This window comes from Syngnathus typhle, linkage group LG7 (genome assembly GCF_033458585.1).
Source record: "Syngnathus typhle isolate RoL2023-S1 ecotype Sweden linkage group LG7, RoL_Styp_1.0, whole genome shotgun sequence".
Lineage (NCBI taxonomy): Eukaryota > Metazoa > Chordata > Actinopteri > Syngnathiformes > Syngnathidae > Syngnathus > Syngnathus typhle.
The window spans coordinates 1218350-1240862 of NC_083744.1; the positions used below are offsets into that span (position 1 = coordinate 1218350).

General features: G+C 43.3%; 1 protein-coding gene across 1 annotated transcript in view; it reads right to left on the reverse strand.

Moving 5' to 3' along the window:
• Positions 1-37: 37 nt before the first annotated feature.
• The window catches only part of tmem231 (transmembrane protein 231), a 79039-nt gene continuing 56563 nt past the window's right edge, over positions 38-22513 (reverse strand). The window contains exons 5-7 of the mRNA XM_061283684.1: positions 12635-12716; positions 1940-2045; positions 38-1787 (exon numbers count right to left, since the gene is read on the reverse strand). Of these exons, the coding sequence (XP_061139668.1) occupies positions 1625-1787; positions 1940-2045; positions 12635-12716 (351 nt within the window). The 3' untranslated portion in view covers positions 38-1624. The remainder of the gene's footprint in view (positions 1788-1939; positions 2046-12634; positions 12717-22513) is intronic.

Below are 22513 nucleotides of genomic sequence, written 5' to 3' on the forward strand. Positions count from 1 at the left end.
TCAACATTTTACACAAAGAATTTCGTCAGACCTGGAGTTATCTTCATCAGGCCTCCTGCAGGAGGGCGCCCGAGACACACACACAAGATGTGTGGCCCGAACCGCGCTCTCCCTAGAGTTAGCTCTGCCTTTTATTGAGTTCAAGTTGTCAACATCTTAATGGGTGGAGTTTACACAAATGCATAGCTTCTTAAACAGTACGGGACATCTCATGATACTCTGACGACTTCAATAAAACAGGGATGTTATTGTTGAAAAGAGCAGTATGGTCGTCTCATGACTTTAGTTTATCAAAGACGTAATCTTGGTGCGCACGGGATGCATACGTCTCATGGCGCACTCATGATTTTACTTAAACCAAGACATTTGTCTGCTTCAGCCATCTCATGATCTACTCATGACTAGCTAACCAAGGAGTTTATTGTTTGACGCAACTCATGACTCCAGTCATGTGCTCCTTAGCCAGCCACACGCTCCCAAGTCATGAGCACAAGGTCAAACTGTCACATACTGGAAGATCTTCCACACTTAGATACATAGAATCTAATGATAATATTTGACATATTTCCCAACAGACTCCTGCTTAAGACTGAAATTGACATAGTGAGCCCTATCCAGTCTCAGTCGCCACCACGGGGTCAGTGCAGGGCGAAATAGCAGCACCATCAAATGGATATAATTGATGTTTTTAGTACCATATGCTCTTTTCCGGAACCTTAGTTCAAAATACACTGGTCTTTTAGTGATCGGGAGAGCAAAAACAAAAGATCTGCAGGTTCTACAGTATTTTCAATTCGAGCTCCAGCCTGGTCATAATGGGAGGAGGATTCTTCCCATCCGCGGCCCTTTCCCAATGTTTTTTTTCTTTATTCCCGGCGGACTTTTTTTAGTATTCCTTGCCCTCTTGTGGGGTTAAGATCAGGGAATGTCCTCAATATTTGTCAACGGTGAGACCATTTTGTCATTAAGGGCTTTATAATTAAATTTGACTTAACTTTGACACGTAGAGAACTTTGTTTCAGCTATGGAGGTTTTCAGCCCCCTGGTTAGCACGTCCGCCTCACAATTCACAAGTGCAAGGTACTGCGGTTTCCTCCATCATTACAAAAGCATGCATGGCAGGACAACTGACCGCTTCAAATTGCCCATACGAGTGAATATGAATGTGAATGGTTGTTTGTCTGCGAGATTGGATGGTGGCGATTTCCGGGTGTACCTTGCCTACTGTCCAAAGACTACTGGGAAAGGTTCCAGCACCCCACCAACCCCCGTAAGGATAATGCGGTTCAGAAAATGGATGGATGTTTTTTTCAAAACATTTGCAAAAAAGTTTAGCTGATTCTTTGATTGAAACAATTTTCTGCAAAATCTCGTTAAATTACAGGATGGATGCAACCACAATGTGTTGTATGACGGGAGGCAGAATATAGTTTTTATTTGTCGTGGTGCCTTCTCTAAACAAAACTAGTTATTCTTTAAAAGGAACGGGGGGAAAATACTGCACATATCAGATATATTATTTAATCAATATTAAACACACTAGTCCTTATTTAGCCCCCGAACAGTGCTTACCCCACGTGCATTAATTTCACTAATTTAATGAAATGATTAGTGTCACACATTATCAAGGCTGGTGAGGTTTTTCAATAGTTATGGGGACAGTGGTTAAAACTTGGTTCTGAAAAACAAATGTCTGGATTCGTTCAAAGACCCAGAGAAAGATCAGAAGAATGCTGACATACTGGATCCAGGCAAACTTGATGGTTTCCCAGAAGCCAGGATAATAGGTGAAGGCAAACAGTCAAAGAAGTAATTACGATGCACACGTTCACACATTATAAATTAATTTTGTATAATGCTGTTAAACAAACAGATTTGATGGTAATTGCATAAGAATAAAAAAAAACTTAGATCAAGTATACTATTTATGAAAGGATATCTAATGACCTCCGTAGGGTAGTGAATGTCTGCAATAAGATGGAAAGGAGAACCAGCAGCCCGTCCAGTAGTCCAAACCAGTGTGGGACAGGAAAGTACCGTGGTCACTGAAATAAAATGTTGAGTTAAAAAATAATTTTAAAGAACAATTTCATACAATAAATATACAATCGATATAAACATATAAAGAACATTTGTACTGTCAAGTGGCATGGTGGTACAAGATGGTGTAACAAAGGCCAGCTCAGTGAGCTAGTGGTAGAGTGTCCGCCCTGAGACTGGAAGGTTGTGGGTTCAAACCCCGGCTGAGTCACACCAAAGAATATAAAAATGGGACCCATTGCCTCCCTGCTTGGCACTCAACATTAAGGGTTGGAATTGGGGGGTTAGATCACCAAATGATTCCCGAGCGCGGCACAACTGCTGCTTACTGCTCCTCTCTCCCCCAGGGGATGGATTAAGATCACACGGGGATGGGTTAAATGCAGAGGACAAATTTCACCACATCCAGATGTGTGTGTGACGATCATTGGGACTTTAACTTTAAGTGGCATGGTGGTACGAGATGGTGTAAAATTAGGTATTGAATTTGGCCCAGGCACATTGGCTATCCCAAAACATCTAGTTCAAAATTTCACCAGGAGATGGTGTTAAAGCTTGACATAGGGGTGACCTGATGGAAATTAACAAATCTACTAAATTAAATTGTTAGCAATTGGGAGGACACGACCTTTTCAAATACGTAGCAACGCACAATTTTGGAATATGAGTTTTCTATGCCATAATTATAAGATGTAACAGCTTGAGGAATATCAATATATGTGTTTAAGTTGGAGGAACCCATTATTGTGTTAAGTACTATTATGCGTTTAGGTTGATGTTTAGTAGACAAGATATATGTGATTCATGTTGCAATGTTTTGTACAACCTGTATTTAACATTGGTGTTCCATCCATACCTGAATGTATTAAGTTGAGATGAGACATTAAGGGCTAATAGAGAAAGAAATAACGAGCAAAACAGGAAAGATCTGCATCCGGTGACGGACTGCGGTCAGGCGCAGTGGTTGGTGCTTGAAGCAAGGTAGCCAAGACAACCAGTGGTGCACCTACATATTACGATGAGGTAATGCCAGAAGCCTATAAATATGTTGCCCGGACACAGAGCCGGCGCGCTTCTTCCTGGTCAGGGCGATGGCCGTGACGCTGCCCGGAGTAAAAGAACGAAGATGGATTTTTCATTCTTTTTGAGATTAAACCAAAATCTACTAAAATGAATTTCCAGAGTCTTTCCTCTCTGCTGTTCACTTCAAACACGCTCCATACGAACACAATGCTCTCGTATCAGACGCTTGCTCGATCACCTGCTCGTTTGCTGTCGCAATGTACCTTACACAAATCCGAAAACTTTGTTGTGGCTCCGAGTCACGACGAGGGGCAAGTTTTGGTTTCCAAGGGTGTTTTTATTCCTCTTCAACTTCTCTCCCATACAGAGCCGCCTTTTTCACATGTCCGGACGTCACTTTCCGCTCTTTTCATTTTAACCTAACTGATCGCGGTGGTGCCTTTCTGGGCAGTCGGAAAAATCAACGCCAAGAAAAAAAATACATCCAGCCTAGTTAAGAAATCACCAGAAAGATCACCATGACAATTGTGAATAATAATTAAATAATTATTATATATATTATATATATTATTATTATAATAATAAATAATTGTGATAAATAACTGGAACATCACTCAAATATTGGTGATCCTGTTGAGAGTCTCACATATTTCTTCGCTATCGACTTTGCTACTGCATGCGCAGTGATACTGACCGGCAGAATAACATCCGGTTGTTCCCAAAGATGATCTTTCTTCTGAAATAATTTTATGTTTACGGACTTAAGTAAGAGTCAAAATTTGGGTGTGTATTATACATGAGTACAGGCTTTTTTCCAGCATCGACATGCCAATTTTAGGGTGCGTATTATACATGAGGGCGCATTATACATGGAAAAAAATGGTAGATTGATTCTGGTAGAATTAATTTAACTCGGGTGGTTAGATACGGACGAGTCCCTTCACCCCGGCTTGTCGAACCCTTTGATGGGAAGCCGGTGACACTTTGGTAAAAAGTGTGCGTTTGACATTTTGGCGCCCAACGAGTTGAGGGGGGTTGTGATTTAAGATTTACTGATGAATATTTACTCGCAGCTCCAAAACGCAGTGCGCGTTTGACATTTTGGCGCCCAACGAGTTGAGGGGGGTTGTGATTTAAGATTTACTGGTGAATATTTACCGTATTTTGCGCCCTATTAGGCGCACCGGATTATAAGGCGCACCTTCAATGAACGGCCCATTTTAAAACTTTGTCCATATATAAGGCGCACCGGAGACTATAAGGCGCATAAAATAGAAGCTTTACTGCAACAAACTGAGGTTGACTAGGGTTGCGGTATGCACCCACTAGCCAATAACCAACGAGCCCTCTGTAAACAATCGCGTTTCTCAAACGATCGCCTATAAAATCATTGGAACTGACTAAAGTTCGATCTAACGCATTGGTATTACTTAAAGTAACGTTAATGTTGTACGCAGAGTATTCGGCAGAACTTGCGAAAGCTAGAGGGGCCGGTACATGGGCACGTTTCTTGCGTGGCGGTACATTGAAACGCAGAAAGTGCATCCCGCCGTTGAGAGCATCAATTAGCGAGGCGGGAGTTCTCAAATTGGTGTTCTGAGTAGAGGCGACGCAAAAGGCGCCGTTGAGTAACTAAGAGCTGTATCGTCCCTATTCCGAATGCACACGGAAAGGCTTCGAAAGGAGACAGCTCGAACCTACAACTACTTTTTGGAAGCGGCTTGTGAAGCGAAGCTGGCCTCGAGAGTTTGCTAAATATAGTAGAGCTGGCGTGGGAGCGGGGCCTCGCTGTATAGTGTGTGCGCTTTTTGAGGAAGGAGTATTAGAGAATGAAGAAAAAAAGAAAGAAGCTAAAGAGGAAGAGCAGAGCAGGCCGTTTGCCCGGCGGGGGCTGAGTGTGCTAGGGGAGAACGGTTGCCCGGACGCAGAGCGGGGGCGCTTCTTCCTGGTCAGGGTGATGGCCGTGACGCTGCCCGGAGTAAAAGAACGAAGATGGATTTTTCATTCTTTTTGAGATTAAACCAAAATCTACTAAAATGAATTTCCAGAGTCTTCGAATTGGACTTTGTCAAATTTTAAGCTTCGAGGAAGGCAGAGGAGACAGCCGCCCCGGGCAGAAAGGGGAAGACGCCAATTTTACTTTTTTGGCTATGCTCCTCACGGCCAGACCTTTCCTCCTTTTTAAACAGAATTCGGATTTTGGAACAAAGGAGAGCCAATCACTCGACTTGTTCAACCAAATAGGATTTTAGACCTTTAGTCTCCTCTTTTGTTCTGAGTGGGTGAGTCTTGTTTTTTTTGTTTTTTTCGACTTGTAATTCTTTTTCTTGCTTATTCATTAAATTTCTTTTTAAGCCTTGATTCGGTATTGATTATTCCGTATTAACTATGTTGATCATGGTTTTATATGCGGTAATTACAACTTTAAAATGTCTTTAATTCCCTATCATAGTCATTCTTTAAATCCGTTCAATTATTTTTAAAGTGAAGACAGCTTTAATCCTTAACATCAGGAATTGTCAGATCTGGTTCGAAGTAGTTATCTTGAGCTCAGCTAGGGCGAGGGCGCTCTAGTAAATTAACGAATCCTTGAGGTCTTAACAAAGGCATCTAAATAATATCCGTAACGTAATACCATCATCAAACAACCGAAGGGAGCCATCATTACGGCGCGGTCATACAGACGACTTGCCTTGAATTGAGTTACTTGGCTCGCGCGTCGGATGACTTGAAAGGGGTTGGCGTTGTATAGAAATTATCGTTTTTTTCCCATGTATAAAGCGCAAAACTTAACTAATTTATTGTCCTAAAATCTTGGGTGCGTATTATACATGGGTACAACAATTTTTGAAGAAAATCTCCCTCGAAATAAAACTTGAAATCACCTTTCTTCTTGTTTGTTGTCAATCGCGCATCGCATTCAGCCATCCTGCCCAACACACTTAGTCAGTAAAATTCACAATTGACGACATCGTTTGATGCAATGGTGCAATCCTTGATGGTGTGTTATTGTCAAATATTGTTTGTTTTTTAATCTCCATCGCAAACCGGATATCATACGGAGGCCGCCATTACAGATGCGCAGAACGGATGCGCAAGACACGTCAGCTATATAAAGAGCGAGACTTCAGTTCTCTACCTAAATGCGTATTACAGGTAATATTCTATTTCACAACACTTTGCCTTGTTCCTTTCCTCTCTGCTGTTCACTTCAAACACGCTCCATACGAACACAATGCTCTCGTATCAGACGCTTGCTCGATCACCTGCTCGTTTGCTGTCGCAATGTACCTTACACAAATCCGAAAACTTTGTTGTGGCTCCGAGTCACGACGAGGGGCAAGTTTTGGTGTTTTTATTCCTCTTCAACTTCTCTCCCATACAGAGCCGCCTTTTTCACATGTCCGCACGTCACTTTCCTCTCTTTTCATTTTAACCTAACTGATCGCGGTGGTGCCTTTCTGGGCAGTCGGAGAAATCAACGCCAAGAAAAAAAATACATCCAGCCTAGTTAAGAAATCACCAGAAAGATCACCATGACAATTGTGAATAATAAATAAATTATTATATATATTATATATATTATTATTATAATAAAAAATAATTGTGATAAATAACTGGAACATCACTCAAATATTGGTGATCCTGTTGAGAGTCTCACATATTTCTTCGCTATCGACTTTGCTACTGCATGCGCAGTGATACTGACCGGCAGAATAACATCCGGTTGTTCCCAAAGATGATCTTTCTTCTGAAATAATTTTATGTTTACGGACTTAAGTAAGAGTCAAAATTTGGGTGTGTATTATACATGAGTACAGGCTTTTTTCCAGCATCGACATGCCATTTTTAGGGTGCGTATTATACATGAGGGCGCATTATACATGGAAAAAAATGGTAGATTGATTCTGGTAGAATTAATTTAACTCGGGTGGTTAGATACGGACGAGTCCCTTCACCCCGGCTTGTCGAACCCTTTGATGGGAAGCCGGTGACACTTTGGTAAAAAGTGTGCGTTTGACATTTTGGCGCCCAACGAGTTGAGGGGGGTTGTGATTTAAGATTTACTGATGAATATTTACTCGCAGCTCCAAAACGCAGTGCGTGTTTGACATTTTGGCGCCCAACGAGTTGAGGGGGGTTGTGATTTAAGATTTACTGGTGAATATTTACCGTATTTTGCGCCCTATTAGGCGCACCGGATTATAAGGCGCACCTTCAATGAACGGCCCATTTTAAAACTGTCCATATATAAGGCGCACCGGAGACTATAAGGCGCATAAAATAGAAGCTTTACTGCAACAAACTGAGGTTGACTAGGGTTGCGGTATGCACCCACTAGCCAATAACCAACGAGCCCTCTGTAAACAATCGCGTTTCTCAAACGATCTCCTATAAAATCATTGGAACTGACTTAAGTTCGATCTAACGCATTGGTACTACTTACCTATTAGGGATGCATCGAAAATTCGGCCACCGAAAACTTTCGGCCGAAAATGACCCCAAAGTGCATTTTCGGTTTTTGGCCGAAAGACCTAAATCACCGAAACAACACGGCCGAAACTTGTGATGACGTGAGCAAACAGCGCAGCCAGCACGCGGGAAAACGGGATAAGAGCCAGCATGTCTGCGATGTGGACTGATTTCACTATCTCAGAGAAAGACCCACGGATAGCGATGTGCAAAACATGCAATGCTGAAAATAAATGCTATATAAATAAAATATAAATATATAAATAAATATAAATATAATATAATATAAGATAATAATATTAATATTATAAAGATAATATTAATATAATGTATAATATAAATCCATAAATGCTGTGGTTCTAATAACTGACAATCATTTCTTTCGGTGTTTCGGTTTTCGGCCTTGGTTTCCTCGTTTTCGGTTTCGGCCAAGAATTTTTATTTCGGTGCATCCCTATTACCTATGTTTCCCTTCCATATCGATCCGTAGATTCACTCGAAACATTAACAGAGCAGCCTATTTTGACACGAAATAGCCTCGCGCGTATAGCAGCTATTGTTATAGAATTAGCCATCTGCAATTTCCTATGAGCCTCAGCTCGCAATCTCCCATGAGCCTCAGCAAAGTGTAAACAATCGCGTTTCTCAAACGATCTCCTATAAAATGATCAGAACTGACTAAAGTTCGATCTAACGCATTGGAACTACTTACCTATGTTTCCCTTCCATATCAATCCTTAGATTTACTCGAAACATTAACAGAGCAGCCTATTTTGACATGAAATAGCCTCGCGCGTATAGCAGCTATCGTTATAGCATTAGCCATCCGCAATTTCCTATGAGCCTCAGCTCGCAATCTCCCATGAGCCTCAGCAAAGTGTAAACAATCGCGTTTCTCAAACGATCTCCTATAAAATGATCAGAACTGACTAAAGTTCGATCTAACGCATTGGTACTACTTACCTATGTTTCCCTTCCATATCGATCCGTAGATTTACTTGAAACATTAACGGAGCAGCCTATTTTGAAATGAAATAGCCTCGTGGGTACAACAGCTATTCGGTGACGCCCCCTAACTACAGTTACCGTAATGTTGGGAAGCGATGTGACCTTGTAATTTACTAGTCGTACTAAAACGTACTAAAACATTTTGGCAGAGCACTGTGTACAACCAGTATGGATCAACAAATTCATCAATTGATCCTTCACACGAGCTGCCCCTGTGCCTCTCCGCCGACAGCGTGAGGAGGGCGCTTGCCGCCATCAACATCCGTAAGGCGGCGGGCCCTGACAACATCCCGGGTCGGGCGCTGAAGGACTGCGCTGGTGAGCTGACGGATGTCTTCACGGACATCTTTAACACTTCCCTGCAGCAGGCCATCGTCCCGTCGTGTTTCAAAGCTGCCACCATCGTACCTGTGCCGAAGAAACCCGCTCCGTTCTGCTTCAATGACTACCGCCCCGTGGCACTTACGCCCATCATCATGAAGTGCTTTGAGCGGCTTGTCATGGAGCACATCCGATCCGTTCTCCCCCCCACCATTGACCCCTTCCAGTTTGCGTACCGAGCCAAGCGGTCTTCTGAGGATGCCATCTGCTCTGCCCTCCACTCGGCCCTCACCCACCTGGAGAGGAGGGACTCGTATGTGAGATTGCTGTTTGTGGACTTCAGTTCTGCCTTCAACACCATTGTGCCACAACGCCTCATCAGCAAACTTGACGCGCTGGGCCTCAGTACCTACCTCTGCAACTGGCTACTGGACTTCCTCTGTCAGAGGCCACAGGTAGTACGTGTTGGCGACAAAATCTCCGCCAGCATCACGCTGAGCACGGGGTCCCCCCAAGGCTGCGTGCTCAGTCCGCTGCTCTTCACCCTCCTGACGCATGACTGCACTGCAACCTACAGCAACAACCGTATCGTGAAGTTTGCTGACGACACGACTCTGGTGGGTCTCATCACCGAGGGAGACGAGACTCAATACAGGCTGGAGGTTGACCTTCTGACCACGTGGTGCAGGGACAACAACCTCCTGCTGAACGTCGACAAGACCAAGGAGATTGTTGTGGACTCCCGGAAGGGTCACACCCAACACCTGCCGCTGACCATCGACGGTGCTGTGGTGGAGAGAGTGAGCAGCGCCAAGTTCCTGGGGGTGCACATCAGTGAGGATCTCTCCTGGTCCACCAACACCGCATCACTGGCAAAGAAAGCCCAGCGCCGCCTGTACTTCCTGCGGAAACTCAGGCGAGCGAGCGCTCCTCCGGCCGTCATGACTGCATTTTACCGCGGCACCATTGAGAGCGTCCTCTCCAGCTGTATTGCTGTTTGGGGTGGCGGCTGCACTGACTACAACTTGAAGGCCCTGCAGCGCATAGTGAACACTGCTGGTAAGATTGCTGGTGCTTCGCTCCCCTCCTTGAAGGACATTTACACCTCCCATCTCACCCGCAAGGCGACCACGATTGTGAGTGATGCGAGTCACCCCGCTCACTCTTTGTTCGAGCTTCTGCCCTCTGGGAAGAGGTACAGATGCCTGCCCTCCCGCACCACCAGACTCTCAAACAGCTTCATACTCCAGGCTGTTAGGATCCTGAACTCGCTCCCCCGTTCTGCGTAGCGTCCTGTACTTTTACTGTCTGAACTGTCTGTATGCACACTGGCTCTTATTATTTATTATTACTGTTATTATTTATTGTTTGTGCCTTTTTGTTTATGATGTTTTTTACTTTTGAGCTATGCTTGCTGGCTCCGTTTTGCTCCTCTTATTTATTGTGTTGTCTGTTTATTTATTATTTATTCATCACTCTTACTGTTGATTGTTTGAATTTTTGCCTTCTTGTTTTTATATTGTGTCGCGTACTTGCATGTAAAACGAGTTCCTGCAGTCTTAACAAAGACAGCTAAATCTATTCCGAGCGTTTAACAAAAGCCCCAATCATTATAGGAAAGAAGAGCCGCTGAAACGGCCGCGATCGAGGAGATCCTGGGTATTGACAAAGTAGTTACTCAACCCTCGGGTTTCGTTGATTTCAGCGTGACTGGCATCTGGAAATTACGGAATTAATCTAAGAATAGATTAGTTACCTGAACAACGGAACGAATCTTCTTTCCGTCCGGCTTAAATCAATTCTCGTCTCCCCTACAGACTGCGTTACTGCAGAGGGGCTAAAGTACAGAATTTTACCCTTTAAACCAGTGGTTCCCAAACTTTTGCAGGCTGGCGCCCCCTTTGGCTCCCCAGTGAATTCCTAGCGCCCCTCCTAATCGCATTTCATAAATAGGCCTACTTAAAGACAAAAATGACAACATTGAAGGTATGAAAAGCAAGTTTACCCTCTCATGTATTCATTTTCTTCCATTTATTCACAGAAAATGGTGGCGGACGTGATCTAAGGCAGTGGTCCCCAACCTTTTTTGCGCCACGGGCCGGTTACATGTCAGAAATATTTTCGCGGACCGGCATTTATATAAATAAATAATACATTTATATAAATAAATAAATAATACATTTATAATATCATTACCATTACGTTGAATTAGTGGGAGCACTGAGTTTGTTTCTCAGAAACGAGCCGGTCCCATCTAGACGTAATCGGAGACAATGACACCCGAAGTGATTTAAGGTTTGTCTTTTATTGCAGGATGCTTGGTCTCCATGTGTTGAAGCAGTTTTGAATGCTTCACTGCCTGGTTAGTTAGCCTGTCGCCACATATTAGCTTTGCGGGCTCGACTGGGGAAACATGTCACGTGACCGGGACGAGCGTCTTGACCTGAATTAATTGATCGTCGATAAAAAAAAATTCTGTGCGGCTTGGCGGCCCGGTACCAAGTGACCCACGGACCGGTACCGGGCCGCGGCCCGGTGGTTGGGGACCATTGCCCTAACCAGCTCAACACAACACAACACGGCGCGTTCTGGCGAGTCCCCAATTTCATGTTGACTTGAACTCAAGATGATGTTGACCGCCAGAATGCGGTTTTTATTATAAGATAAAATTCTGAACATTACAAGCTTGAAATTACAAACCTGAGCTTTTGCTTTTGTAGCTATGCTGTCGTATCTGACTGGGCCAGAGCGGCGTGCGTGTTGTGTACAAATCGACTGCCGCCCCCCTACCGCCCCCCTACCGCCCCTTTCTTCCTCACCGCCCCCCCAGAGCTTTCCACCGCCCCCAGGGGGGCCGTACCGCCCACTTTGGGAACCACTGCTTTAAACGGAGAGCCGGTCACTTACATCGGATAAGTGCACAATTGACAAAGGACATATAGTAGAAATGTCTTTAAACGTGTCTTAAATGTTTCTACTGAGGTAGCAGATCTAATATCCACTGAGGAGGAAGACCGATGATTTCAGTCCACAGGAGGAAGGTGAAGACGGCTCTCAGTGACTTTTACTGGTATTTTATTACCGCCGCGTCTCAGTGACGTTTACCGGTATGTCTTTTATCCAGCCCTATTAGAGCTGTTATTTCCGTGTTGCTGCGGTATTACTGCCGCGTCACAGGCAGTGTTTGGAAAGAAATGTTAATGTTATTAAAACTTTAAAAAGGCTTTCTGTGTACCGTCTTTCTTTGTAAATAACTCCCATGCACATGCGGCTTTTAGTACGGTGCGGCTTATTCATGAAAAAAAACCTAAATCTGCCTCAAATTTTTGCTGGTGCGGCTTATAATCAGGTGCGTCTTATAGTCCAGAAATTACGGTACATTAATTAGCAGCACGTCGATGATCAAATTATTTGTCAAATATTTTGATTGTCCACATCGTTGTGCTTAATCTTCTAATTTTGGCAGCGCGAGTATGTATAGCCGAAGATCATGAAGCATCAAATAAATACATTAACGACATGTCAATGATCAAATTACCCAATGATCAATGATTTTGATTGTTCACATTGTTGAGCTCAGTCACCTAATCTTGGCAGCTCGAATATGTATAGCCGGAGGCAATTGCTGCCTAGTAGAGTTTGAACTTGTGAACGGTCCATCCACTGACAGTAGTATGACAGCTTTTGCAAACTGTCTAGGTCCAAAATTCATATTATGCATGAAATATCAGCAGTATTGAACAAAACCATGAGCTATTTTAAACCTTACAGTTACGGCCCTGGTAGCGCCTCATGATGTCGTCGAGATCATAGGCACTTGCAAAGGGGCTGGAGCCTTGAATCACAGAAACCTTGAATGAAAAGAACACAAATAAGAAAATTATTCTGAGTGAAATGCATTTTCTTTGGATTCTAATTATTTGAGTACACTACCATTTTTGGTGAATCTGATGTTCTTGTTTGACTGCTAACTCGTCTTCCGTACACTGACCAGTGCTGAATTTTTAACCAAATTCAAATTGACATTGCAATGTACTAGAATGCTACCGTTTTTTTCCGTGTATAGTGCGCCCCCATGTATAGTACGCACCCCTAAAAATGGCATGCTGATGCTGGAAAAAAGCTTGTACCCATGTATAATACGCACCCAATTTTTATGAATTTTTTAAAAAAAAAATTTTAAATTTTTTTTTTTTTTTTTAAGTCCCAATGATCGTCACACACGCAGGGAGGCAATGGGTCCCATTTTTATAGTCTTTGGTATGGTCTTAACTAGGCTGGATGTAATTTTTTTTTGTTGGCGTTGATTTCTCCGACTGCCCATAAACGCACCACCGCGCTCCGTGCGCATGGAGCGTGTTTGAAGTGAACAGCAGAGAAGAAAGGAACAAGGCAAAGTGTTGTGAAATAAAATATTACCTGTAATACGGATTTAGGTAGAGAACTGAACTCTCGCTCTTTATATAGCTGACGTGTCTTGCTCATCCGTTCTGCGCATCTGTAATGGCGGCCTCCGTATGATATCCGGTTTGCGTGTGTGCGAGAGCGAGAGAGAGCGAGAGAGAGAGCGCGCGAGAGAACGCTCAACCGTAGCGCGCCGCCGACCGCCCAACTGCACCGCGCTGGTCGATTAGTGTGACAGAGCCGTCGCTGAAATTTAGAAGATATTTTTAAAGTCCTGATGTACTTTCTAAAATTTAAGTGGACCTCAGTGCGCACTGCGCAGGGAGCTTAATTTGGTGCGGTCGCGCAACCGCAGCGCGCCGGGCGCTCACTGTCGCATTGCTTAAAGAGCGCCTTTGTGTTTTAGGATGAACAGCAGAGACCAAAGGAACAAGGCAAAGTGTTGTGAAATAAAATATTACCTGTAATACGCATTTTGTTATTTGCTGATTGAAACTGCTAATTAAACTGTGAATTGAAACTAATAGGAAGAAAACAACTCTCGCTCTTTATATAGCTGACGTGTCTTGCGCATCCGTTCTGTGCATTTTATTTCACAACACTTTGCCTTTCTTCTCTGCTGTTCACTTCAAACACGCTCCATGCGACCGCAATGCTCTCGTATCAGACAAGGCTTGCTCGATCACCTGCTCGTTTGCTGTCCCGTGCGCGCACGAAGCGCGGTGGTGCGTTTATGGGCAGTCGGAGAAATCGACGCCAACAAAAAAAATTACATCCAGCCTAGTTAAGACCATACCAAAGACTAAAAATGGGACCCATTGCCTCCCTGCGTGTGTGACGATCATTGTGACTTAAAAAAAAAAAAAAAATTAAAAAAGAAATTTTTTTTTTTTTTTGTACCCATGTATAATGCGCACCCCGGATTTTAGGACAATAAATTAGTAAAATTTTGCGCACTATACACGGAAAAAAACGGTATTTTGAAATTACAAAAGGCTAAAATTTTGGACGTAAAAGTTGTCTGCTTCATTTTGGTCGGCATGCTTTGTTTTATGTGCGGGCGTGTACTACAGAAGGCTCAAAATAACTTTTTTCCTAAGAGGAGCAGTTTTTCTCGCGTTGGCGTCCCTTGGCTTCCACAGTTGTATTTTGGCCTCCCCTGTGGAGCGGTTATCTTGGACAGAACATTAGGTACATCCGGGGTATAGTCAGAATGTCCAGTTTTTGGCGCAGTTGATGAGTTTTACGACTGTGCGTGGTCTTTGAACACACCCTGGACATATTGCAGAATGCACATGAGAAGAAAATCAAAGAAAATAAGGTTAATTTCGAAAAATCGAAATTTACAAACACCAGCCAGAGGTCGGCTTGTTGGAAAGATTAGCAGCACTGTATTTCCAGCTAGGAGGCCGACTCTTCAGCTGAGTGTGGCCGTTTAAACCACCTCCTTTTTGTAGAGGCGGCGAAGGTGGTACCCCAGACTTGGACTTCAAGGGAAATGTAAGTTAAATGAACCCTTATCCATTTCAATTGACTATATAACAATGTAAGAACAATTCAGCTTGATTTAAGACTAGGGGTGTAAATCGCGGGTTTTGTCACGATACGATTTCATATCGACACAAAGAACCTCGATACTATATTTGCCGATATCTTAAAGCCTGCTGTGATTCATTCACGATACATATAGTGCTCTACGATCGATATATTTTTTTTTTAAATAAAAAATATAGAACAATATCCTGATTTATAACAATTCATACGCAAAATCAACAAGGTACTGCAAACTCTTTATTTAGGAAATTACAAGAGTATTGTAATATACAAAGTGCTTATTTTAACACTGAACTTTGATGTCGTGTTTTTTCTTTAAATGTGCGGCGAGATTTGTGGTCCCTGAATATTTGATCACCCCATGGCAGGATTTACAAACTGCACGTGACTTGCCCATTGAGCCATCTTTTCTTTGGAATCCAAAGTGCTTCCAAACGAATGACTTGAAGCCTAAAGGGGAGCAAATTTCCTCGTCTTTTTGGACACTAGTCATAGCACTACCCCAGGAGCCGCGTACTAGTTGTCGACTCCCCTTTCACGTGCCTGCTCTGCTCACAACACAACACGCCGCTCACTGCTCCCGGAAAGAGGAAGCAAGCAACAATGAACTGGATTTCAAAATAAAGTCGCGTCTAATGTCCGATGTCAAACACGGCGATATAAATCGATGTTTAGGTTTAGCATCGATGCCAATAAATCGTAGAGCATTATATCGATGAATCGTTACACCCCTACTAAAGACTCTTGGACCGCATCGTGTTTGGTGATCTTGGTGACAGCTGCAGAGAGGCTGTTCATTTCTCTTAAAACAGCCACGGAGAGGCTAATCCTTGTGATATGGTGAAGTAGAGATGTCCATGTACATTTTGGTGCCAATTGATAGCTGTTTTGGGATATTTTCAGTGATAGTCTTTACAATGATTTCCAATGGGGGTCTCTTCATTCCGTGACATCATCAACTAAGACATGGAGAAGAGGGGTGTGTGGCCCTATTCCTTATTAAAAGTGGGCATTTCAAAAGCATTTTTTGTTTCATTATTTCACCAAAATGAATGGACAAAATAAAAAACGCTAATATTTTTCATTTCCCTGATAAAAAAACAAATATAGATAAACTGGGCTAGTTAGTGAAAAATTATCCATCTTCGGATTACCCTCCGTTGAAAATCTGTTCATCTTCTTCCTACCACCAGTGTTGGGGAAATTACTTTCAAAATGTAATTAGGTACAGTTACTAATTACCTTTACAAAAAGGTAAAAAGGTTGAATCACTAATTGAATTACTCCTTCATAAATGTAACTACTTACTAGGAAAATAACTATTGCATAACCTTTTCAAAAACGTTCAATTATGTAAAATAATTCAGGTCTTTGAGCAGGTGTCAATACAGTTGCATAGAGTATAATGACATAGACCAGTACTTCATTTAAATTAATATTTTTTGAACAACTATGTAAAATAAGCATAAAAAATTGTCACACACCTTCCAGTAAGTGTGTGTGTGTGTGGGGGGGGGGTAATGAAGGGGACGATTCGTTGAATGATTTGTTTGAACGAATCTTTTGAGTGAACTGATTCTAAAGATTCCGTTCACCTAAAAGGACTGGAAGGCACATCACTAGTCAAATGGCATGGAGGTTCAGATGGTGTGTAATTGGGTATTGGATTTGGCCCAGGCAAATTGACAATCCTAAAACATGTAGTAATTCCAAATTTCACCAGGAGATGGTCTTAAAGCTTGACATAGGGGTAACCTGATGTGAACTAATAAGTCTAATAAATTAAATTGTTAGCCATTGGGAGGACACGACCTGTTTAAATACATAGGAACACACAATTTTGGAATATAATTTTGCTTTGCCATGATTTTAATCTGGAACAGTTTGAGCAATATCATTATATATGTTGAAGTTAGAAGAACCCATTATAATGGCTAATGAGGTTTATCTGTTAAATTGACTGTTGTGAAAACATGCTTTATTCATGTTGCAATGTTTAATCGATACCCAACATGGATTTAACATTGTTGTTCCATTTTTACATGAATGTATTAAGTTGAGAGGTGACATCAAGGGTTAATAGTGATACTAGGGGTGGTAATCGGCTGAAACAAGCAAAACAGGAAAACAGCTGCATCCTCTGCATCCTGTAGCAGAGAACAGTCATGCGCAATGGTTACTGTTTTGAGCAAGGTTGCCAAGGCAACCAGTGGTTCCCATGCAGGCATAGAGGAAGTGGGATGAAGTCATGCATTCCTATCATACCAAGAATGACATGCCAAGGATGCCAGGCATTCCCCACATACCAATGAGGTCATGCATATTCCATGCATTCCAAGGATCGATCCCATGCATACCAGGCATTCCTCTCGCTCCGATGAGGTAATGTCAGAGGAGCTGACGAGCCTATAAAAGCTTGGTTTCGGACGAGAAAAGGGCTCTTCCCCGCCAGGGCGATGGCCCTGACGCTGCCTGGAGTAAAGAACGCCGTTTAGACCAAGATTGATTTTTCATTCTTTTTGAGATTGGACCGAAATCTACGAAGATTAATTTCTAGTCTTCGAATTGGACTTTGTCAAATTTTAAACTTCGAGGAAGGCAGAGGAGACAGTTGCTTCTGTGGCAGCAAGGGGAAGACGCCCTGTTAGGGTGTTGGCTATCTCCTCATCAGCAGACATATCCTCTTTTTAAACAAAATTCGGATTTTTGGAACAAAAGCGAATTGATCACTCGATTTATTCCACCAAATAGTATTTTAAAACCTTTTGTCTCCTTTTTTGCTCCGAGATTAGTGAGTGGAATTATTGTTGTTTGTTCGAAATATTGAGACTTTCTTCTTGTTTTTTTTTTAAATTATTTTTCTTGCTTAGTCATTAAATTTCTTCTTAATCCTTAATTCGGTTATCGATTATTTTGGATTAACTATGTTGAGCATGGTTTTATGTGTAGTAATTAGAACTTTAAATTTTCTTTATTTCCATATCATAGTCATTCTTTAAATCCGTTCAATTATTTTTAAAGTGAAGACGGCTTTAATTCTTAACATCAGGAATTGTCATATCTAGTTCGAAATAGTTATCTTAAACTCAGCTAGGGCGAGTGCGCGCTAGTGTAAATTAACGAATATCCGCGGTCTTAACAAGCTTAATTTACCCGAGAGTTACGAAGTTGCACCTAATCCGTTATGGGAAGAGCCGCTGTAAAAAGGACGTGGTCACTCCAACGTTGTGTCGTGGAGAGAGAAGGAGAGCGAGAGAGAGATTGGTTTACTTTTACTCTGTGTTTAGACTTTTACTTATTTTTACTTATTATTAAAGAACATATTACAGTTAATGCTCTGTACTGTATTACATTAAAATAAAGAACATATTACAGTTATTGTTCTGTATTGTAGTACTCAACAATATAGAATATAGCATTACAGTTATTGTTCTGCACTGTATTATGCCACAGTAAAGAATTACAGTTTGCGTTTGTTTTTTTATTTATACTCCAAAGGTACTATACATGCACAAAACAGTGGAGGAAGGAATGATTATTAAGGGTTTATGTAGCAAAAATATTTTATAAAGCCTTAACATTAAATAATAATGTCTCTACTTGGTGGATTTTCGTATTTCGCGGGTGGTCCTGGAACGGATCTCCCGCAAAAAATGAGGAAATGCTGTATTCTTTTAAAGGACACGTATCATGGGAAACAAACTTTGTTGCTTTTAAAATCATTTTCTTGTGTATCTAGAGCAGGGGTCACCAAATCCGGTCCTCAAGGGCGCCAATCCAGCCTGTTTTAGGTTCAGCCCTACATCAACACACCTGATTCAAATAATCAGGATCGCTATCAGCCTTAATAGAGCTTGCTGATGAGCTGATCATTTGAATCAGGTGTGTTATTGTAGGGCTGCACCTAAAACAGGCTGGATTGGCGCCCTTGAGGACCGGAGTTGGTGACCCCTGATCTAGAGTATCCAGGAGTGTAGAAAAGTGTAATCTGTCCCTCCGGGTGCTGCAGAGATACGGTTATGGTCGTTTTGGGGGGCTATTTTTTACTCTGTTTAAATTTCTCCGTTTTCTATGACGTTTTTTTTTATCTATGCCGGGGCGGGACAAACCAAACAAGGTAATGGGTGTTGCCAAACGGAAATCCGAGTAATAAACATGGCAGATTTGAGAACATGTTTGTTACGAATCCGCCATGTTTATTACTCTGTCGGACTCTTGTAGTCCAAACAACTCAAGGATGCCAAAGTGGAGGAATCCAAATGTTCCGTTGTTGGATGAACCAATCCACACAAATCATTGCACAACATCAGAACCTCAAAGAAGTGCCTGGTCAAATTTAATTTTTCAAGCACTGTTCCCACATCCCCCACCGTCTGTTGTCTTCCGGGTTAGAGCAACGCTGGGGTCAGATCTGTTGACTGCCATTTCTGTCCCGGACTGTGTCCGTTACTTGTTTTTCATTTTCCCGTGCTCAGTGCACCTGTTTCTTCTTTTATTTTTCTCGTGTTGTTTTCCGTCCACCTCGCATTCCCGCAGCTCCGCTCTCACCAATGTTTCCTTTCCCTCTGACTACCAGCTACGTGGGATCCTTCGCCGTCGCTGCTACATCTGCGTACGTCTTTTAACCAGCGCTTCCCTGACGGCACACCCATCCCCTCTTTCTGGACTACCAACTCCCCCATCACCCCCACCTCCCGTACTGCCAACCTCAACAACCTCTGCTCCCGCCCCTCCTGCTCCTCCATCCATCTCCTTCGCATTGCTGACCGATGTCCTGTTATTAACTATATCCGATTGTCCCCCCCACCCCCTCCCCCCATACGTCCCCACCCTTTTTATTCCCTGTAAGCGTTTTTGGGCAATTGAAAAGCGCTATATAAATTAAATAAATTATTATTATTATTATCTGTGGGCAACGTCCTGCTTGTGAAGGAGTGTTTCAGAAATCTTTTTTCAGTTTCGAGAAGGATTTGCCGAAAGACTTCACTTCGTTGATTGCTCAGTTCCTTCAATCTATGGAAATGATGGACACAAAGCGGTAAATTTGAGATGACACAAAAGTAATAAACTGTATTTCACTTTAATAATATTGTGTGTCTACACTCGTTTTCATAACATTAGAGTCAGTCTTTCTGCTGATTTTGAAAATGTGCGCTCTATGTTTTCACTTCTTGTGGGTGTATTTTCAGTAGTTGTATCAGATGAATTGCATCGAAGGTGGTGTTTTATTCTTGGGGAACACTAATAGCGCTAGCATTAGCTTACTTTGTAGCTTGACTGCAGTGCTTGTTTACAAGACATTCATAAATATTGTGAGGATTATGTGTCATGTATGGTTGTATGGACAAGTCTTCTGACATTTATATATTTTAATCAAAATGTTTGCAGCACAAGTAAGCGCTACCTTGTTTAAATAAAGCAAAAAAAAAAAGTAAACGCTACCTCGACTAAAAAAACTACAACTATGTCGACCGGAAAGGGAGGCGCACATCTTGCGGCCTGGGATGTGTGGGGTTTAAAGTATCTCATTTGCATTTAAAGAGACCGCACTAAAACGGCTTGCTCTGAGCCGCACCTCAGAACAAGTAGAAAAGAGGGACCTGTGATGGTATCAAAACGAGGAATTTAGACAAAAGCATCGCTGTTCCACTTTATATAGACCGCAACTAAATGAGTAAAACCTAAAACTGAATTTATTACCGTGATACTGGCTTTAGAACAAATAAAATCTCAAAAAAAATTAGAGTGCCCAAGCTGTAAGTCTTCTTCCCTTGAACAATGGTAATTTAATATTAATATTAACAGTAACCCTAAAAATCAACACTGCACAAAAAATTACTCACGGTGTGTGTGTGTGTGTGTGTGTGTGTGTGTGTGTGCGTGAGTGTGTGAATATTTTACCTCTAAATGTCATGTCTCATCTCCAGTTTTGCTAGGTTGCCATGGTTTCTGTTCGCGTCGCCCCTCCCTTCCTGTGTCACCTCAATCAATGTAACCGTGTTCACCTGCCTCGTGTTTCGTGTTGGGTATTTAAGTCCTGTCTGCCCCTCGCTCACTGTCGGATCATTGCTTGTCGGTTGTTGCGTGTGTTGTTGTCGTCAGGTCCTGTTGTTTTCTTGTCTCACATTCTGGTCAGTCAGTCTAGTTATGGGTGTGTTAATGTCATGATGTCTTTTTGTTTCGCGTCTTGTTCGGTCAGTCTTGTTGTTAGGTTTTGTTAGTTAGGTTACCAAGTCTGTATTTTGAATTCCTCCAAAAAACCCTGGTCCGAGTTGCACTTGGTCGCCCTGCTCCGTTTCCAATTCCCTCCGAAGCCTGACAGAATGATCCGACCACTACAGCGACCAGCGCTTGGACCTCCCTTCACCATCAGCTCCCACTGCGACGCCCGATCCACATCCATCGTCCGGGCAGGTTCCAGCGTGATCGGCTCCGCGGTCGCTATCGGACTTTGCTGCCGTGACGCCGGACCCGCGGCCATCATCGGAGTCCTCCCGGCGCCATCGGCTGCGAGAATCATCGGACTTCGCTGCCGCAGCGCCGGACCCCCGGCCGCCATGGGAGTACCTCCCGGCGTCATCAGACTCGCGGTTGCCATCGGGCTCCACCTCAGCGTTGCAGGACCCGCGGGCGTTGCCAGATTCGAGCCAGCTGCGCCGGACCCGCGATCGTCCATGGCCCCACCCACACTGCTGCAGCGGGTGGTGGCTCTTGCCGCTGCGCACAGCTCCGCCTTCCAATTGCCGCTGATTGCGGTCCGGACTTCAAACTGCCGCCGATTGTGGCTCTGACTTTTCAAGTTTCCGGGAGCACGGTTTCGTTCGCCGAGTTTCCGCCGAGTGCGGTTCACGTCCCCCGAGTTTGTGTGAGTGCCGCCCGAGTGCGGTTCAGGTTTGTGTGAGTTTCCGCCCGAGTGCGGTTCAGGGTTGTGTGAGTTGCCGCCAGAGTGCGGTTCAGGGTTGTGTGAGTTGCCGCCAGAGTGCGGTTCAGGGTTGTGCGAGTTGCCGCCAGAGTGCGGTTCATGGTTGTGCAAGTTGCCGCCAGAGTGCGGTTCAGGGTTGTGTGAGTTGCCCCCCGAGTATGGTTCGGTTCCCCAAGTTGCTGCCGATTGCGCGTCAGGCCCCCAGTGTGTGCCGCGATTGTGGCCCTGGGCCCCCCTGACCTCCGCTGAGTGCAGGTCTGTTCCCCAAGTTGCCGCCGAATGCGGTTGTTTCCCCAGTCGCCGCCGTGCGCCGTTCAAGCCGAAAACCAGTAGGGCCATTTGGACTGGTGCGCTTTAATAGTTTGTTTCAGGTCTAAAGGTCCATAAGATCAACAGTCTTAACATGGCCACTTCGTAGCTTGCTTTAGTAATATTTATTTTTGACTCAGGGCCCCGTGTGAAGAATCGCTGTTGTGATGCCAGTTCAGCTTGGACCTGCTTCACTTTATCAGTGCAGTCACTCCCTGTTAGCTGGTCATTTGTGTTCGCATGTTTAGTCTGATAGTGTCTCTTTAAGTTGAAATCCTTAAAGAAGGCAACCGTCTCTTTACAAATTAGACAAACACAATTGCCTTGATTTTCAGTGATGTACAGTAATCCCTTTCACTACATCGCGGATTTTTTTCCCAAATTGAAAAAAGAATTAAAAGTCAAAATAAAACTTCTAAATTGAGGAATTATGGCACAAAACTTGCCCACACGCCAGCA